The sequence below is a fragment of the Chelmon rostratus genome, chromosome 9, assembly GCF_017976325.1.
Source record: "Chelmon rostratus isolate fCheRos1 chromosome 9, fCheRos1.pri, whole genome shotgun sequence".
Taxonomy (NCBI): domain Eukaryota; kingdom Metazoa; phylum Chordata; class Actinopteri; order Chaetodontiformes; family Chaetodontidae; genus Chelmon; species Chelmon rostratus.
In genome coordinates, this window is record NC_055666.1 from 15,479,372 (window position 1) to 15,495,718 (window position 16,347).

Consider the following 16,347-nt stretch of genomic DNA (forward strand, 5'->3'; position numbering starts at 1 on the left):
CGTAGCTGACCCTAACCTTTGGTGATGAAGTTTGGGAAACAGACTGGACAATTGCCCCATGAGGCTAAATAAAATCACATTCACTGGATTATTACTGGATTAATATTTCAAATTCTTAGGTTGTCGTGCTTCCTGGTGGAAGACCCCAACACCCTGATCTTTGTCAGCCTCAATGAGGGAACAAACAGCTGAACCACAGTGTGCTTCATGCAGATTGCAAGGCCTTTACTGGCTGCTAAAGACCTGCTCCCACACGGCTCCACCCTCTGGGCTTAATGATTTTTATTTTCTAATCAGTTAACAGATTGCAGAGTTTTAAGAGATAAAGTTTTCTGAAGTTTTAAACACAGCTCAGCCAAAATCTGCTTCCTGGAGCTCCTCCCCTCTGAGCTTCATCAAAGTGTGCTTTAAATTAACTTAAAGTGCATCTTCAATGAGCGGATTCTCCTTTGAGTGGCTGCTGGGTATTAAATGTCTTCCCTGGGGGGAGTTTGTGAGTGTTATCGCTTGCTGTTTGTTGTGATGTCAAACTGTGTCGATCGAGACGAGAGTGAAAGTGACGCCCGGCGGGGGAGCGCACAGGGCGGGCTGGGCGATGTGAGCACCGGGGCGCTTAAATCTTTTATCTGAAGAATGGCCGCTTCGGCGATAACCGGATTGGCGTATCCCCACTAGCTCCTGACCCATATTCCCGAGGAAAACGTTGCTTGCATCGCTCAAGAAGAATCGAGGGGGGACTGTGCTCTCCACAGCCGCTCTCCGCTGCGCGCAATCACAGCTCCAGGAGCGGCGGTGGAGTCGGTGCGCTCTGGCAGAAAGCATCCAGCCTCCTCATCTCAGGGCTCAGACAGCAGTCAGTGCTCCTCTCCATGCCTCCAAGCCTCAGCTACCGACCGTCATTTGCGGAACAGCCTGCAATGAAACCGCTGTAACCCAGCTTGGCTTTTTCTTTTTCTTTTTTGTTTCATTGTTTACTTACTTCACGTCGAGCGCAGAAAACAGGAAAACGCGCGTAAGAAACACTAAGTTTTCGTGTGTCTGTCGCACTGGAGGGGAGGAAGCGATGGCAGCCCCGGTGAAAGCAGCGTTGGCTCTCCTGGTTCTCACCGTGGCAAGTGAGTAATCCTCTCAAATCCTCCCGGACAGGGACGGGACGGGACAGGGGAAGCTCTACTTTAAGGACGGGGCTTTAATCACTCAGTACCGGGATGGTGCATAGCGCACTCTCTCTGCTCTTTGTGCATGTGATTTATCTGTAATGTAAAAGCTCGAGGAGGTCTGTCTGATTAATGTTAGAAATCTGATTTAATACCACATGTGCTTTGTAGTTTAAACCACCACAACTCCACGCGTGAGTGTTTAAATGCTTAAGCAACATTTTGTACTTTACAGACAACACGTGACACCGGAAAGCAGGCATAGTGGCATTTCCCTGCGTCAGACAGTTTAGCACGTGATTTTTCAGCACGCCTCAATTAACTAACTTGCTCCTCTTCACACAGCAAACCCACGGAGTCATTATAAAATTGCTTTATGGGTGTGATGTGTGAGAAGGGTGCTTTTTGCGCACATTTGCCTGCGGTCCTACCCTGTAATTTAAACAACAAATCCAATAAACCATTTGGTGCCTTGATCTTCTGATGACTCATTAAGCAGTTGCATGATGTGGCTCTAATTGCACACACACATGGGCCTTGAAATCCACTTGATGAGGTCTCATAATGAGGTTCTGTGGCCCTCACTGTGCCTAATGGCCTGCAGTGTGTGACAAGGCCCTCTGATGATAATAAGGGGGTCTAAATGGACTGTCTACAGAGAACATTCAACTGATAACTCACGAGGAGCTGTCTGTGGTCCTGAATCAGGCACTGAAGGGGAAGCCCATTCAGGAGCTGTCCACGGGTCTGAAATGGGATCTCAGCACATCAGTTCATGATCTGCTGCAGTGCTCTACAGATTCAATTAGTGTGTTTAGTTGGAGATAGCTTCATCTCCAGTGCCATAAACTGAAGTGTTTTCACTGGAATAAAAGCATGCTGCATGTACATAATAGAAGCATGATTTAATATAAGGGGAATAACTGAAGTTAGTTGCATTTCTAGTACAAATTTCAAGTTAAAAATGACCCAGTTGGTACAGAGTCAAAAGATCTGAAAACAAAGTGTCTTGTATCTCTATATCAATATGTAATTAGGTAGGTGTGTATATTAAAATGTCACTGATACATGAAGTTCATCATGCAGATGAAGGTCATTTTTTACTTGTTACTCTTGTGTCTCTTTACTTGTTCTTCTGCCTTCCCATGTGACCTTTTCAACTCTCTTTTTCAGCCCACAACATTATAGAACCTTACATACGCATCTAAAACCTGCATCTGCAACACACAAGACCCTGAAACTTCAGCTTGTCTTAACTGCTTCATGATTGATGACCGCTTTGTTGCTCTTATTTGTCTAACTCGAACTCTTTTAAATGACTCTTTCAGTGTCACCTGTGCTCTGTCTGCAGCTAAGGCATTAAATGACTGTGGCTCTGTCACTCCTATTGAACTTCACCATGACCGCTCCAGTAAAATGACTAAATCTATGCAGCCACTTTGGTGGGATGTACTTGTCTCTCTTTGTGCTGCTCTTTGCCTCCTCCTGCATGCCAATATTTTTTTCTCCATTTGATCTGATATTTTTCCTCTCCTTCTCTTATGCTGTCACTTATCTGACACATTGAGTTCCTCATCACGCACCCCCCCATCTCCTGTCCTCTCTGTCCCTCTCAGTATCAGCTGCATGCTGTAATGTGCTAATATGTGCTACAGCTACCCCCGATTAGATGTTTTGCTCATTAAAAGCTTGCACTATGCCTAGGAGTGCTAGAGGATAGCGTGTGATTTCCCCCTCACACAACCCCGACTCTGCTACTCTGCAGCCCGGGGGTGAAACGTTATATGTGTGTGGGCAGAAATATGCAGCTATAAGTTTTGTCCTGGGGTTATTCTAAGGCTGTTGATTCTCACGAGTTTAAAAACTGCTTTCTCATAACTGCAGATGTGTGTTCGGTCAAGTGGGCCCAGCATCAGTGAGTCAACACTTCATAGTAAACCATTAGTCATTGCGTTGGCACACTTGTCTGGATGTTGGTCTTTGAATGAGAGAGCGAGGCAGATGAATAGAGAGAGGCAGTTAAGCCAAAGACAGCGGCATCAGATGTATTTAGAAGAAACTACTGCAAATGTAAGCAGCAGTTACATGTGAGGGTGACACTGAGGGAGCTGAGAACAGAAGAAAGCCACTTTTCCTGCTCCAGTTGTCTCTTTTCTGTGCTCAACCTGCACATGTTCCTGTCAATGCTGAGAAGAAAAGAGCAAACAAAGCAGGACAGACAGACACGAGGGAGGGGTTGTGACAGATAAAAGAAAAAAAAAATCAATGTAGTAGAAGAATAGTTGGTTTTATCCTCACAGACGAGAGGACTGTGTGTGATGATAAAAAGTTTGAGGGCAAACAACCAAATAAAATCCCACAGGACACTAAAAAAACGCAAAACTCTCTCAGGCAGCAGAGACACTGTGAGCAATGTGAAACGTCTCATTGGAACTGTGGCCACGTGGCTGCGGATGCATATGAATGGCACATGGGTGTCTTTTATAACATGACTGATACGGGCAGCGTACTGAGCAAAGCCAAAGACAGCTGAAGCCTAAATTGTTTTGGCCTCAGAAAGGCCACCCCAGATGGCAACGCGTTGAATAATTCACAAACCTAAAAAAGAACCTACAGGATGTGGAATTTGGATGCTTTTGCTCGCTGCACACTGGACTGATGACACAGCCTGTCCATCCATCTGCAACACCAAAACACAGCCGTGTATCTGAACGTTGCCATTCAACACGTTTGTGATCAAGACTGCGTGCTGGTTTTCATCTGGTTGCGAAAGATTTGGGGAATAATTTTTGATTGTGGTTGAGCCTCTGCTTGTGAGATGATGGCATTTTTATTTTAGTGGCGATGAATTATTGAGGTGTGGAGAGTGCAGCGAGCCGGACAGGAGTGTGTGTGTGTGTGTGTGCATACATGTGTGATGAGACCTGCTGGTAGACTCCCTAATGCTCCGTCTCTACTTACATCAACTTCATACACATCTCATTTTAGCCTCATCTACCGTTTTAGCATTTACTGTCCAACCCCATACCTTATTTTACTCTATACAGGCTGCACTGTGTTCTCCAACATCTGCAGCCCCTCCCACTGGTCTTATGAACTCATTTGTCTTTCACAATTTAGTTTAGTTTTTTGTGCTAGGTTTATTTTTATGCCATCTTCCATTTCTCTCAGAGAGCAGCCACAGAAAAGCAAAGGCTGAAGCCAGCACAGTTCACACAAGCTCAAACCACTGTGAAGATGTGTATTTATTCAGCAATCCCTCAGTTTTAATCAGATCTAGATTTTACCCAGAACTCTTCTTTTGTGCACATGTGCAGTAAATATGTGCAGGTGTTTTATTTTCACTCACAGCCACCTCATTTCTCTCTCTGAAATGATTTTCTGGACATCGCTGATTTTCCTCTGGTTCATGAAAGCTCTGTGCTGAAAACGGTTGCTGAGATGTTTAATAGCAAAGGGGAACGTTAAAACAGACAGCAAGAAGAATCTGAAAGAGTCTGAAAGCAGGGATAAGAAAAGTAAGTGACATTTATCACCATTGTTTTCCTAAATGGTCTTGTAGATTTAGCCCCAGTTAAGATGAGGTCAGCTTGGAAGCAGGATGTGTTGTTTTTGTGAGGAGAACCTGGATTAATGGTGGTTTGGATAAAGAAAAGTTGTGAGTACTGCACTTTCAAAGGCCCAGATATCCTGATTTTTAGTCCCAAGTATGGGTCAAGCTCCAAAAACACTGGATACTACATTTCCAATGATGCAATATTAAATATTATTATTTAGTTTGGCCATCCCAACCTGGCAAATGCCCTCATCTTTTCTGTCTGTTTCATTTTAACAGCACAGATAAAGCTTGTAGTTCAATCAGAACAGGTTCCTGACTATTCAGTACATTTTATGGCCCCTCATCTGTTTGCCGCTGCTTGGTGGTTTAACAAATCCTGCATTTAACGAGGCTTTAATCCAATCAACCAAAGCACAGTGACGAATACAGCTGAGAAGGGAACAATGAGCTGGACCAACAGGATTTATTGAAAATGTGATTTCAACTCCCAGGCCACCAAAATCCTAAAACCACACCAGTTGCTTTTAATAAGTGCAAGAAGGCTGCATGCCGTCATGCAGCAGTTTGCTCCCTTATTGCATACAAACAGTGAACTGTTGTCAGGCTGTGATCCCGTCAAGTACACGTATGAATCACTGTGATTTCTCTTATTGTATCAGATGATGGGAATTGCTTTGTCTCGCACCCCTTTCTGTTGTTTGCTGTGTTTCTGTTTGTTGTCCTCTTCTCTTCTGATGTGCCCCTTTGCTTCAGACTCTGACAGACAGAGCTCTGTGTTTCAGAAGACATTTACTGTACCCTGGAGGTTTAGTGTCATGTCATAGTTGCTCAGACGCTGGACACTTCTCCCCTTCTCCTCTTCGGCTTGAAGCCTGCTTGAGGTTAATCTAGACTGACCAAGTGTAGAGTGTATCCCTCTTCCGTGCACCTGCCTTTAAAGCTCAGTGCCTCCTCTGTTCAGTGTGATCCTGACATGTCTCAGAAAACATTTCTATCTTGAATATATGCTGATTTGTCAGCTGGCAGCGTTGCTGAAAACCAGTGCAAGTAAAGTGTCAAAATAAACAACATTCGTAGTTGTCCAAAGCTGCTAACGTCACAGTTCTGAGATTTCTGGACTGGAGTACATTGCTGATGTAAGTTTGGACGTGCTTGCACAACTGTTATATGAATGTTTGACTACAACACATATTCTTCTAATCGGTAAAAATGGTGCTCTTTGTACCTGGAATTAAACCTGGTCATACAGCTGTCAGACGCCAAAGTTACACAGCTCTCCTCCTGCAGACCACACTTTGCTCTGTGCTCACTGTGGTCCTGCAAGGCCGTGGATGACTCAACTGAAAACAGACGTCACTTCAAGCAGGCTACACAACAGAGGACTGACAAATTTTTCCTTCACTGAGACATCGACACAAGCTCCTTCTACACTCGACTGGACACTTGCTGACTCATCAGCCCTCTGAATTTTGAATGGCTGTTTCCAGATGTAGGTCTCGTCTCAATGCTAAAACTGAGCCTGTGGGATGCAGTCTGGCTGTGTGAGGCTTGTTATCCAATGAATTCCGTGAAAGCAATTGTGCATATGTTTAAAAGATATCCTGGCTGAATCATCCTGGACAAAGCTGGAGCTAAATCTTCTCCTCTGAACTGAATAAGACTGGAAAGAAAGTGGAAAAGGAATCACTGAATGATGATGATGGTGTGTTTTGGTGTTTTTTTTTCATGATTTCATCAGCCTCCATCATTATTTTTCATGTTGTATCTTTGCTATGTTGGTCTCATGAGTGGATTCAGGGGTATCGGCCCCAGCTGGCCCCTGAAGTGCCCGGTTTGCTTCAGAGCACTTCATATCTAGCTTTTGTTAGCTATGTTAGGAACAGAACATTCTGTGGTTATCTACATGCATAAAAAGTCACCAGAATGCAGGAAATGAGACACTCAGATTTTCCTTGATGTGGACCTCCTGATTTAGAAATATCCTAGCTACACCCCTGGTTTATCTATACGCTGCTCATGACATCTGTTGCATGTCTGTCTATCCTGGAAAAGGGATGCCTCCTCTGGACTTTTGCCTTCCTCCTACTTCTCCTAAACAGCAAACAAGGTGGAAAAAAAACCCAAAACGGGATGAATTTGGAGCAGATGTGCAGGCAGGTTTGGTGGTCAGGTGGTGAGAACTGGTGGGACAAACTGTCAGGAAATACGAATGACTGGAAGACTAACAGAAGAGGAAATTCATGACAGATATTGTTACAACAGTGCTAAGCTGAGCTGAATGTAAAGGGCCGGACTTTTTGTCTCCATACTTCTGGAGATAACTTACTTTTCTGGCTCTCTGGGTCTTATTTGTGTTCCCAGGATAACTAACCATGACATTAAGATTAAGCCTAATTATCATACTTTATGTAACACTTTAAAATATGGAGGCTTACTATGCTGTGCTTTCGGCTGAGATATCTGCAGTATTGACCTCTTATGTAATCCACTTCTCTCTCTTATCTTTCTCGTCACCCTCCAGTTTATACGGTCCTGTTTTTCTCAGTTTATTTATGATGCACAAACAAGCGCGTCACAAAAGCCTTCCAGAAAACAAGGGACATGAAAGCAAATAAAGCGAAGAAAGGAACAGGTACAAGACAAAGCACAAGAGAAAAGGCTTTTATGTGGAAGTGTATGTTTGCCTGCACCCGAGCACGGAAGGAAAGCAGGTTATCAAGATTGCAGATGAAAGTTCAGGTAGTGATAAATCCAGCAGGACAGCAGATATGCAGATATAAAGAGGTGGAAATCACAGCCATTGTTAAAGTTGAGTGAAAATGTATGAAAGTTTGGCAACATCTGTGTTTCAAACCACCCACAATGACTGAAGCTCTGTGACCCAGTCAGACACTGTTTGTTGATTACGGGGGTGAAATCAGCCCTGCGGTGGCTCACTGAGTACGTGTGTATGTTCAAATGTGACTCATTATTGTCATATGGACTGACTGCAGTTTGCATGCATTGTTACTCTCATTACACACTCATTGCATCTGAGGACATGCAGCATGCTACGTCACTGCAGCACCTAATTGCTGAGACCTCGCAGCACGACATTTGAACATCGCTTCAGCAACTGCTGCTCTGGGCATGTGTGTGTGCGCCGTTCTTTTGTTTTTTTCTCATGATCGTGTTTAGATATACGGATGATCAGGAGTGTGTCAGCAGTGATCGGGGAGCTGACTGGGAGTCAGCTGAGAGAATAGTTGTGAAAAAGTGAGGCTTTGTGTCATTTATTCAGTTCTTTTTTTCAAGGATTTTGACTTTGAGATCAATGAAAGAGCTGCTGAACTATGTGCTTCAGTCAGGGGCGCAGCACAAAATTATAATAACCCTGTATATAGACATCCTCTATGAGACCCTCCTCAAAACCACAACTATTTCTTCTAGTACGCTTGTGGGCCCCCCCCCCGGCATGACGGCCCACCCGAGCCCGCCGTCACTGGCTTCAGTTTTCATCCACTGGAAAGACGTCCACTGTCATTGTGCAATTTATTTTGACATCAGAGCCACTTGAACCTGTTCGCTCTCACTCAGCACAGCAAATCAAAGCAATCAGAAATCATATCTCTTTCAGATATGACTGCTGTCGAGCTGGAAAGTCGAACTCAAGGTTGCATCAAATTTGGGGCTTTTGAAAAGCCACCCTGTACAAATAACCAGTGCTAATATTAATATTCTGCTAGTGTTGACACTTCAGTGGATCTGTTCAATTAGTGGGAGATATTACAGCTTCAGAAATTCTCAATACCTTGGAGGATGAATTTAAGCTGTTTGCGATGGTCTGGATTCCCAAAACTTATTATATAAAGTGGATTTAAGTAGATGTAACACAGGTACTGATCCAGGACATGTTGCTGCTTTCCAGCTCAGTTTTTATCTGTGTGTGTGTGTGTGTGTGTGCAGCTGCCTTGTGTGCGGAGGTGGAGGAGCGACTGGTGAGTCACCTGTTGTCGCCGGAGCGCTACAACAAGCTGATCAGACCAGCCGTCAACAACAGCCAGCAGGTCACCATTTACATCCAGGTGTCTCTGGCCCAGCTGATCAATGTGGTGAGAACACACACACACACACACACAAATCCAAATCAACATATGTACACTGTTATCATAGAAGCATATCCTACTCATTTAAGATCATTCGAGGACACAGGTGGTGGACATAATATGCCTACCAGGAGTGAGTTCAGCTACTGTCACCCTCAAGCCCTCTGCCTGTCTGTGTTTCAGAATGAGCGGGAGCAGATCATGACCACCAACTGTTGGCTCAGTCAGGTTTGTGTCCGCACTCTCCTCCTTCTTTCTTTGTGAGTGTGTGTGTTTGCGTACTTTGTGGCACAAGTGTCTGACTCATGTTAGTCATGGTACACACACATGCAGACACACCATCACAGATGAGGCTGGTGCAGCAGATTAAGGAAAATGTGCGGCGACATTCAGCCGGTCACTGGCGAGGTCAGCTCATGGCATGTAGGACTAATGTGTCAGTGTGCAACTGTTTAAAATGCATTTTCAAAAGATAAGGGCTGACTGAACCACTGTGTATTCATGAACTCGTATGTTTATGTATGCTTCTGGTTGCATGACTTAGGAATCAATCCTTGTATGTGTGTGTGTGTGTGTGTGTGTGTGTGTGTGTGTGTGTGCGTGCGTGCATGCATGCGTCCGTGTGTGTGTGTGTCTCTCTTCATCAGGTATGGAATGACTACAGATTAATGTGGGACCCTGAAGAGTACGAGGGAATCAAGAAAATCCGGCTCCCATCACAACACATCTGGCTGCCGGACATCGTCCTCTACAACAAGTGCGTCTGGTTTGTGAAGACAGAAGTGTGTGTGCGTGCGCGTTTGAGTGTGCATAAAACTAAGTGATTACAAGAGGAGCAAACACAATGAGCAACTTTATTCAAAAATTCGAAATCCCCATTTTCCTAAAACGTTTTCTTCTATCCTCTTATTCCTTCCATCCTCTTATCTCCCTTTTTTTAAAATCCCACATCTCACCTCTTTCAGAATAATGAATACAACCAAAACGTTTTGTTAACACTGTCTAGACTCTCTGCAGACACGACAGACAGTCTCATGACGATGAGTGATCTTTTAGGGAATGAGAGATTACAGATTTTGCAGAGAAAGACACGGGGACATACTGAAATGATAAAGTCTGCAGGGAAGACGATGCTGCATTTGGTGTCACCGTTGAGGACTGATGCTCGCATCAAGTGATCACATCTCACATTTACATTTGAGCAAAATAAACCCCCCAAAAAAACATGTATTATCATCAGTTGACTTTCAGATTACAGCAACTGGACAGAAATTCACCTGAAGATGAAGAAAAATCATCTATCGAACATCCTAAATCTGTGGCTTTGCAATGATTCAATTTTATTTATATGAAAAACATGATTGAGAATTTTAATTATTCTTTAAGCATCCAGTACATGCAAAAGACATAACCTTCTACTTTATGTCTCTTGTGTTAAGAATGTCTGAACATGTTTGCACTTGCAAGATACAGAAACACTAAAATATTTGAGTGTATTCCAACATGGTTCAGCTGTATTTCACATTATGGATTATGGTATGTACATGGGATCAATACAATCAAATTGCAGCCTTTAAAACGAAAGTGTGGACAGAAATCTATGTACTATAACACCACGGCTGCACAGCCAAACTCATCAGCACGTTTACACTGGACAACAGGACAACATCCCTTAAGATTACTGCATATTCTTTCTTATTGGGAAAGTGTACACAAAGCAGTATTTTGACTTTGTGTGCACATCCAAAAAAGTTGCAAGGGAAAATCAATACATGAGAAAGTCGATGGTGTAATTTGTTCATTCAAGGAGAAATAAGCCCCGCTGCCTCGACCCACTGGCGTGTTAGCTGACAGACACGAAGGCTTTTGAGCCTCACCTCATCTGTTGCACATATAGGTCAACACCTGGGCCTTTTTTTTTCTTTTCCATCTGCTAGTTTTTTGTATAACATTAACAGTTTCATTATTAAAATTCTAATATAGTGGTCCTTGCTCTGAGTTTTACTGTGGTGATATATATCTAATATAACGGTGGATATTAACTTTCTAACTCTCTCCAACTTTATAGCGTTGAGTTAAAGTATAGCGTATAGAGTTGAACTGACTTTGGCTTAACTTGAATTGTGTACAGTGGTGCACTCAGGCTTTCTGAGGGACAAGGACGAAGGGCACCAACTGCATGCAGCGGGGCACCAGCACGCAGGAAGTAAATGGGCCTGGTGGTGTGACTGTTTTCTCTACTTCTATATTCAAGGTCGAGAGTGAGCTTGAGATAGTTTGACAGGCTCACTGTTGTGTGGATGTGTTGCTTTTGTGTATTGGTCAGCAGTGTTGCTCCACCATTTATACAGGACTGGTAGGCATTAAACATTTACAAATACAGATTGCTGGTCAGCTGAAGATCACATAAAGAGCATAATGGCTTAAGAGGCCAAATGACTGGAGATGATCAGCACTACTTTATGGTCCAAGTCTCTGGCCAAGTGTGGAGGACCAGAGGTCGCAGTAAGCAGGTGGGGCCACTGCATTTTTAATTAGTCTGCATATTCACAGCAGACCCAAAGCATTAGAGACTGAGTGTGATGGTTGGATTCCTGACCTACTTTATAATTGATAGGCCACTTATCTATAATGCATCACCTGCAGCCTCGGTGAGATGAAGAAAAAAGTCAGTCTCAGCAGATTTGAGGTGAGGCGGGCGGTTGTTGCCATATTGCTGGGATGTGTCCCAAGTGGTTCCTCCCTTGAGAGGATAAACACATATTTTAACTTTGAACACATGTAGCTGTTGCATGTGTCATCGCTGCAGACACACGATAGCAGTCAGGAAATAACTTTCTCAACACGCCATTAGTCAGCACAGTCAGCTGATTTACCTTATGCCTCTCAAAGGTATTGCTGCGACACTGATTCTGTTGTTAATGAGTACTCAGGTACAGCAAAAGGATAGCACACTCAGAAGGATTAGATTTGAACTGGTGACATACAGTAGAGTGAGGCTGAGGTTAGCGGATAAGTAAGGTTGAGGGTGTGGAAGAACCTCCCAGTTAACAGTGTGATGGAGTTCAGGCAAAGCACTGAAGTCACACTTGCATTAGCTGCTTCACTCATGCTTCACCAGCTGGCTCAGGCTACCACCTTCCTCCACTAGCCCAACCGTCTGCTTGTAAAATGACCTTTTTGCACTGTTGATTTAACCAAAATGCAATGTTCATGTTTGTCTTTGGTGACAAGGATCCCCCAAAAAACCCTTTATTGTAAGGTGTCACAAACCAAGGTAAAGATATGTTTAAATGAGTTGGAGGGTCTGTGAATATGATTTGCCATGATCCTTCCAGTAATTAGTTTCTCCTTGAATGCTTTGACTTATCTTTCCTGTCTTTTGCTTGTCTCCGACCTTTTCCTCCTCTCAGTGCTGATGGGACCTATGAAGTCTCCTTCTACTCCAACGTCGTGGTCTCCAACAATGGCGAGGTGGCGTGGCTCCCGCCAGCTATCTACAAGTCGGCCTGCAAAATCGAAGTCCGTGATTTCCCTTTTGACCAGCAGAACTGCACCCTCAAGTTTCGCTCCTGGACCTACGACCACACTGAGATTGATCTCATCCTCCTCAGTGACTTTGCCTCACGTGACGACTTTAAACCCAGCGGTGAGTGGGACATCGTCTCGCTGCCCGGACGCAAGAACGAAGACCCTAATGACATCAGGTACCTGGATATCACCTATGACTTTATCATCAAGAGGAAACCTCTGTTCTACACCATCAACCTGATCATTCCCTGCATCCTGATCACGTCGCTGGCTATCCTTGTGTTCTACCTCCCGTCAGACTGTGGTGAGAAGATGACTCTCTGTATCTCTGTCCTCTTGGCCCTGACTGTGTTTTTACTCCTTATCTCAAAGATTGTGCCACCCACTTCTTTAGCAGTGCCTCTGATTGGGAAGTACCTGATGTTTACAATGGTGCTGGTCACCTTCTCCATCGTCACCAGCGTTTGCGTGCTCAACGTGCACCATCGGTCCCCCAGCACGCACACCATGCCTCCTTGGGTCAAGCGTGTCTTCCTATACCGGCTCCCCTCTTACCTCTTCATGCGGAGACCCGGTAGCTCCAACATCCGCGAGAAGTTCCGGAAAAAACACCAGCAGCGATCCTACTCTGACCAGAAGCTGCGTGGAGCGGACGGAGGGACCGGAAGCCCCGCAGGAATGGCAGATTCCTCCTCATCCTTCTTTGTGAACGAGGAATCGGCCAAACGCTACGGCTGGAAGATCAGCGACTTGTCCGAGAACACGGAGTTCAGGAAGAGGATGACGCTCAAGTGCAATATTGACGTGGAGGATGCGGTGGATGGAGTGCGCTACATCGCTGAGAAGATGAAGAGCGAGGATGATGATGAAGGGGTAGGTGTTTCTACATTTACATGAGTACAATAATCGAAATATGTGCAGCATGTTTCTACAGCTTTTCTGTCATCTGCTTGTTTTTTGTCATACAATTCATTCAGTTCCATTCTGGAACATCAGGATAGCATTACAGGATAGAATAGAGCTTTTAGCCACACTAGCAGCATGGTTGTAAGGACAGCCATGTTGATCTGTTGGCTGGTCCACCACTTTGGTCCTGACTGAGATATCTCAGCAAGTATTGGATGGATTGCCATCAAATTTTGCACAGCCATCAACAGTGCCCACAAGCTGAATCCTACTGACTTTGGTGACCCCCTGACTTTTCCTCTGGCATCATCATAGGCACATCTAGTCCTGAGTAAAATGTCTTCACATCTATTGAATGGCTTGACGTAACATTCAGTAGAGATTTCAGTGATGCCCAGATGATGAATCCTCATGACTTTGTTGAATCTCTGACTTTGCATCTAGCACCACGAACAGGTCAAACTTTTCATACATGCATTGACATTTCTCAACATTTACATGATGGATTGGCTCAAAATATTTTACGGAAATTCATGGCTCCCAGAAGATCTATCTGATGACCCCTGACTTTTTCCTCTAGCACCATGTGGTTCATATTTATTTGAAATACCTTAACAACTACTGGATGGATCACCATAAAATTTGGTGCAGATATTCATTCCCATCAGCCCCATCTGCTTACTTTGTGTTCAGTGCTAATTAGCAAATGTTTACACTCTAAGCTAAGAGGGTGAACATGGTAAACATACCTGCTAAACATCAGCATGTTATCATTTTCACTGTGAGCATGCTAGCATGTCAACATTAACATTTAGCCCAAAACACCACCTGTTATCCTTTAGCGCTTTACAGTTTCATAATAATTTGTACCAGCAGAGTAACGTCACAACATCACTGCTGTTTTAGCCAATAAATAATTACATATAATCATATTTGTTTCATTCCTCCTCTCTGCAGATCATTGAGGACTGGAAGTACGTGGCCATGGTGATCGACCGTCTCTTCCTGTGGATCTTTGTGTTGGTGTGTGTGGTCGGGACGGTGGGCCTCTTCATGCAGCCTCTCTTCCAGAGTTACAACACCCCCATTATTGATGACATGGACCACAACTGAAACCCGAAAACCTGAACTCTGACCTCAACGGGACCCAGACAGGAACTTCGAGCCCAACCCCCTCCCAGGAACAGAGCTCTGACAACATTTTAACACATGAACTCACACGTCCGCCTCGCACCACATGCTCACCGGGAAATGACGATTATGCACTTTAGCTCTCTTCCACCATCTGCTCCCGTCCTTACGTTCACCCCTTGTCCTCCGTGTGTCCCGCCATCCTCTGCTCCACGCATCTGTCAGAGGAACTGGGATCTATTTATTTCAGTTAACTTAACGGATAATTCTGGTTTATAACAGCTTGGGTCACATTTTCATAGTTTTGGTCATCATTCAGCAGAGAGGACAGCTGATATAGAGGCAGACAGGCAACATGGGGAGGGAGAGGGAGGTGTGACATGCAACAAAGGTCTGTGGCTGGAACCGAACAGGGGATGCTACACATGATATGGGTCCCAACCACTCCTTTAGCAGGACCCCCAAGGTCAGTCAAACTTATTTGGCGGAGAAAACAAAGAAGAGTACATTTATAACCCCAAATTTCTCTTGTAGCATCAGTCACAGTTTAAAGATCAACTTCCTGGTTCAACATGACCTACCTTACTTATCGTAGCTGTACCTGCACACAGCAAATACTTTCTTTATTTCGGTGATGTCATAATCAGGAGAAACAATCGCCAAAACTATGAAAACAAAACCCAGTTTGTTATAACGAACAAGAATTTTCATAATTCTGTCAGTCTTGATGCTCTTTCTTGGGACCCAATATGGAAGCAGTTCTCTTGTGGGTTTATTTCAAAAAGAAAACCTCTATCTGAAATGGTCAATTTAAAAGTGTGCTGACCCCAATCACTGTTCACAAAGGTTGACCTGGCCAACAGCAACTCAGGACTTTCTTTCTTCGGTTCAGAGCAGACTTGGTTTTATTCTTTGTGTCTAAGTCATATTCTGTGGTCGTAGAATAACATTATGGAGGCTAGCATGCGTACAACAAAGCACTGTTTCTGTTGTTGACTCAAAGAAAGAAAAAAGCCCAAAGATGAACAAAGCCACAGAAACTCACAAGCAGACTCATTTTGCAGTTACTGGCCTCACATCGACCACACATCCCCAGAGGAGAAGAAGATGAATCCCTTCTGTGTAGATACATAGAAGAAGACCACCCCCCTTTTGGCAATAGCACACATACTGTATGAATATCTAATATTTGCCTTGAAAGCGAGAGCGAGAGGGGACATGAAACAGCTGTTGGGCTGCTCAAATAATAATGGATGGGTGTGTGAGGGGTTGCCCAGCCTGCTTTTACCCTCACACGCAGCTCACTGTGTGGACCTGAAATAACAGACTCATCAAATCTGTGACAAGCTGCTGTTGTGATGTTAAAAGCAACCATGTTTTAAATGAAGGTTAGGATAGTGATAGTGCAATGATCAACGGGCTGTTCTTAGTCACCTTGCTTCTTTTGGAGGTACAGTACACTGGTGTCATCAAAGCAGCGCTCGTCAGCATTCATCACCAAGGAAACCAGCAGCAATAATATTGTACAGTATTTTATACACACTGACCTGGGCGCGTATAGGCCAAATAATCTTCACTTGTCTTCCATCATATTGTATGCTCGATTCTCGCAGCCTGTTCTCAGAGACGTTACTTGAAACAGTGTCCAGTCATCATTTCTCAGAGGTATTACAACTCACCGTCATAGCGCACTCATCTGTCACTGCTACCTACGTTAGCCAAGGAAAAGGTGTACTGTACTAATCCAGCTGTATTGATTTCTTTCGTCTTTGTTTTTTCAGTGGTTGGAATCAAACATGCTTTTTCGTTTTCTTCCCACTGGCCAGTCATGTTGTGTGACTTGTTGAGTTTTGTCTGTCGCGACAATAAACGCTGAAATTTACAAGAAGGGACTGAGATGGGAGCTGATGTCTTGCTAACTGGATCAATAAAGGGAAATGAAAGCAGCAAGCACACCTGATCAATCGCGTGAACATTA

General features: G+C 44.1%; 1 protein-coding gene across 1 annotated transcript; it reads left to right on the forward strand.

The window, feature by feature from the left end:
• The first annotated feature begins 1,063 nt into the window (after positions 1-1,063).
• LOC121611234 (neuronal acetylcholine receptor subunit beta-2-like) lies at positions 1,064-14,351 on the forward strand. Its single transcript, XM_041943671.1, has 6 exons — positions 1,064-1,115; positions 8,662-8,807; positions 8,985-9,029; positions 9,449-9,558; positions 12,215-13,205; positions 14,196-14,351. The coding sequence occupies exons 1-6, from the start codon at positions 1,064-1,066 to the stop codon at positions 14,349-14,351; spliced, it is 1,500 nt and encodes a 499-aa protein (XP_041799605.1).
• Positions 14,352-16,347: the final 1,996 nt, after the last annotated feature.

Excerpts from the sequence above, each read along its gene's own strand:
- LOC121611234 (XM_041943671.1), top strand. The coding sequence starts at position 1,064 with ATGGCAGCCCCGGTGAAAGCAGCGTTGGCTCTCCTGGTTCTCACCGTG. Across the intron at positions 8,808-8,984 it reads TGGCCCAGCTGATCAATGTG|AATGAGCGGGAGCAGATCAT; the intron begins GTGAGAACACAC and ends TCTGTGTTTCAG. Across the intron at positions 13,206-14,195 it reads GCGAGGATGATGATGAAGGG|ATCATTGAGGACTGGAAGTA; the intron begins GTAGGTGTTTCT and ends TCCTCTCTGCAG.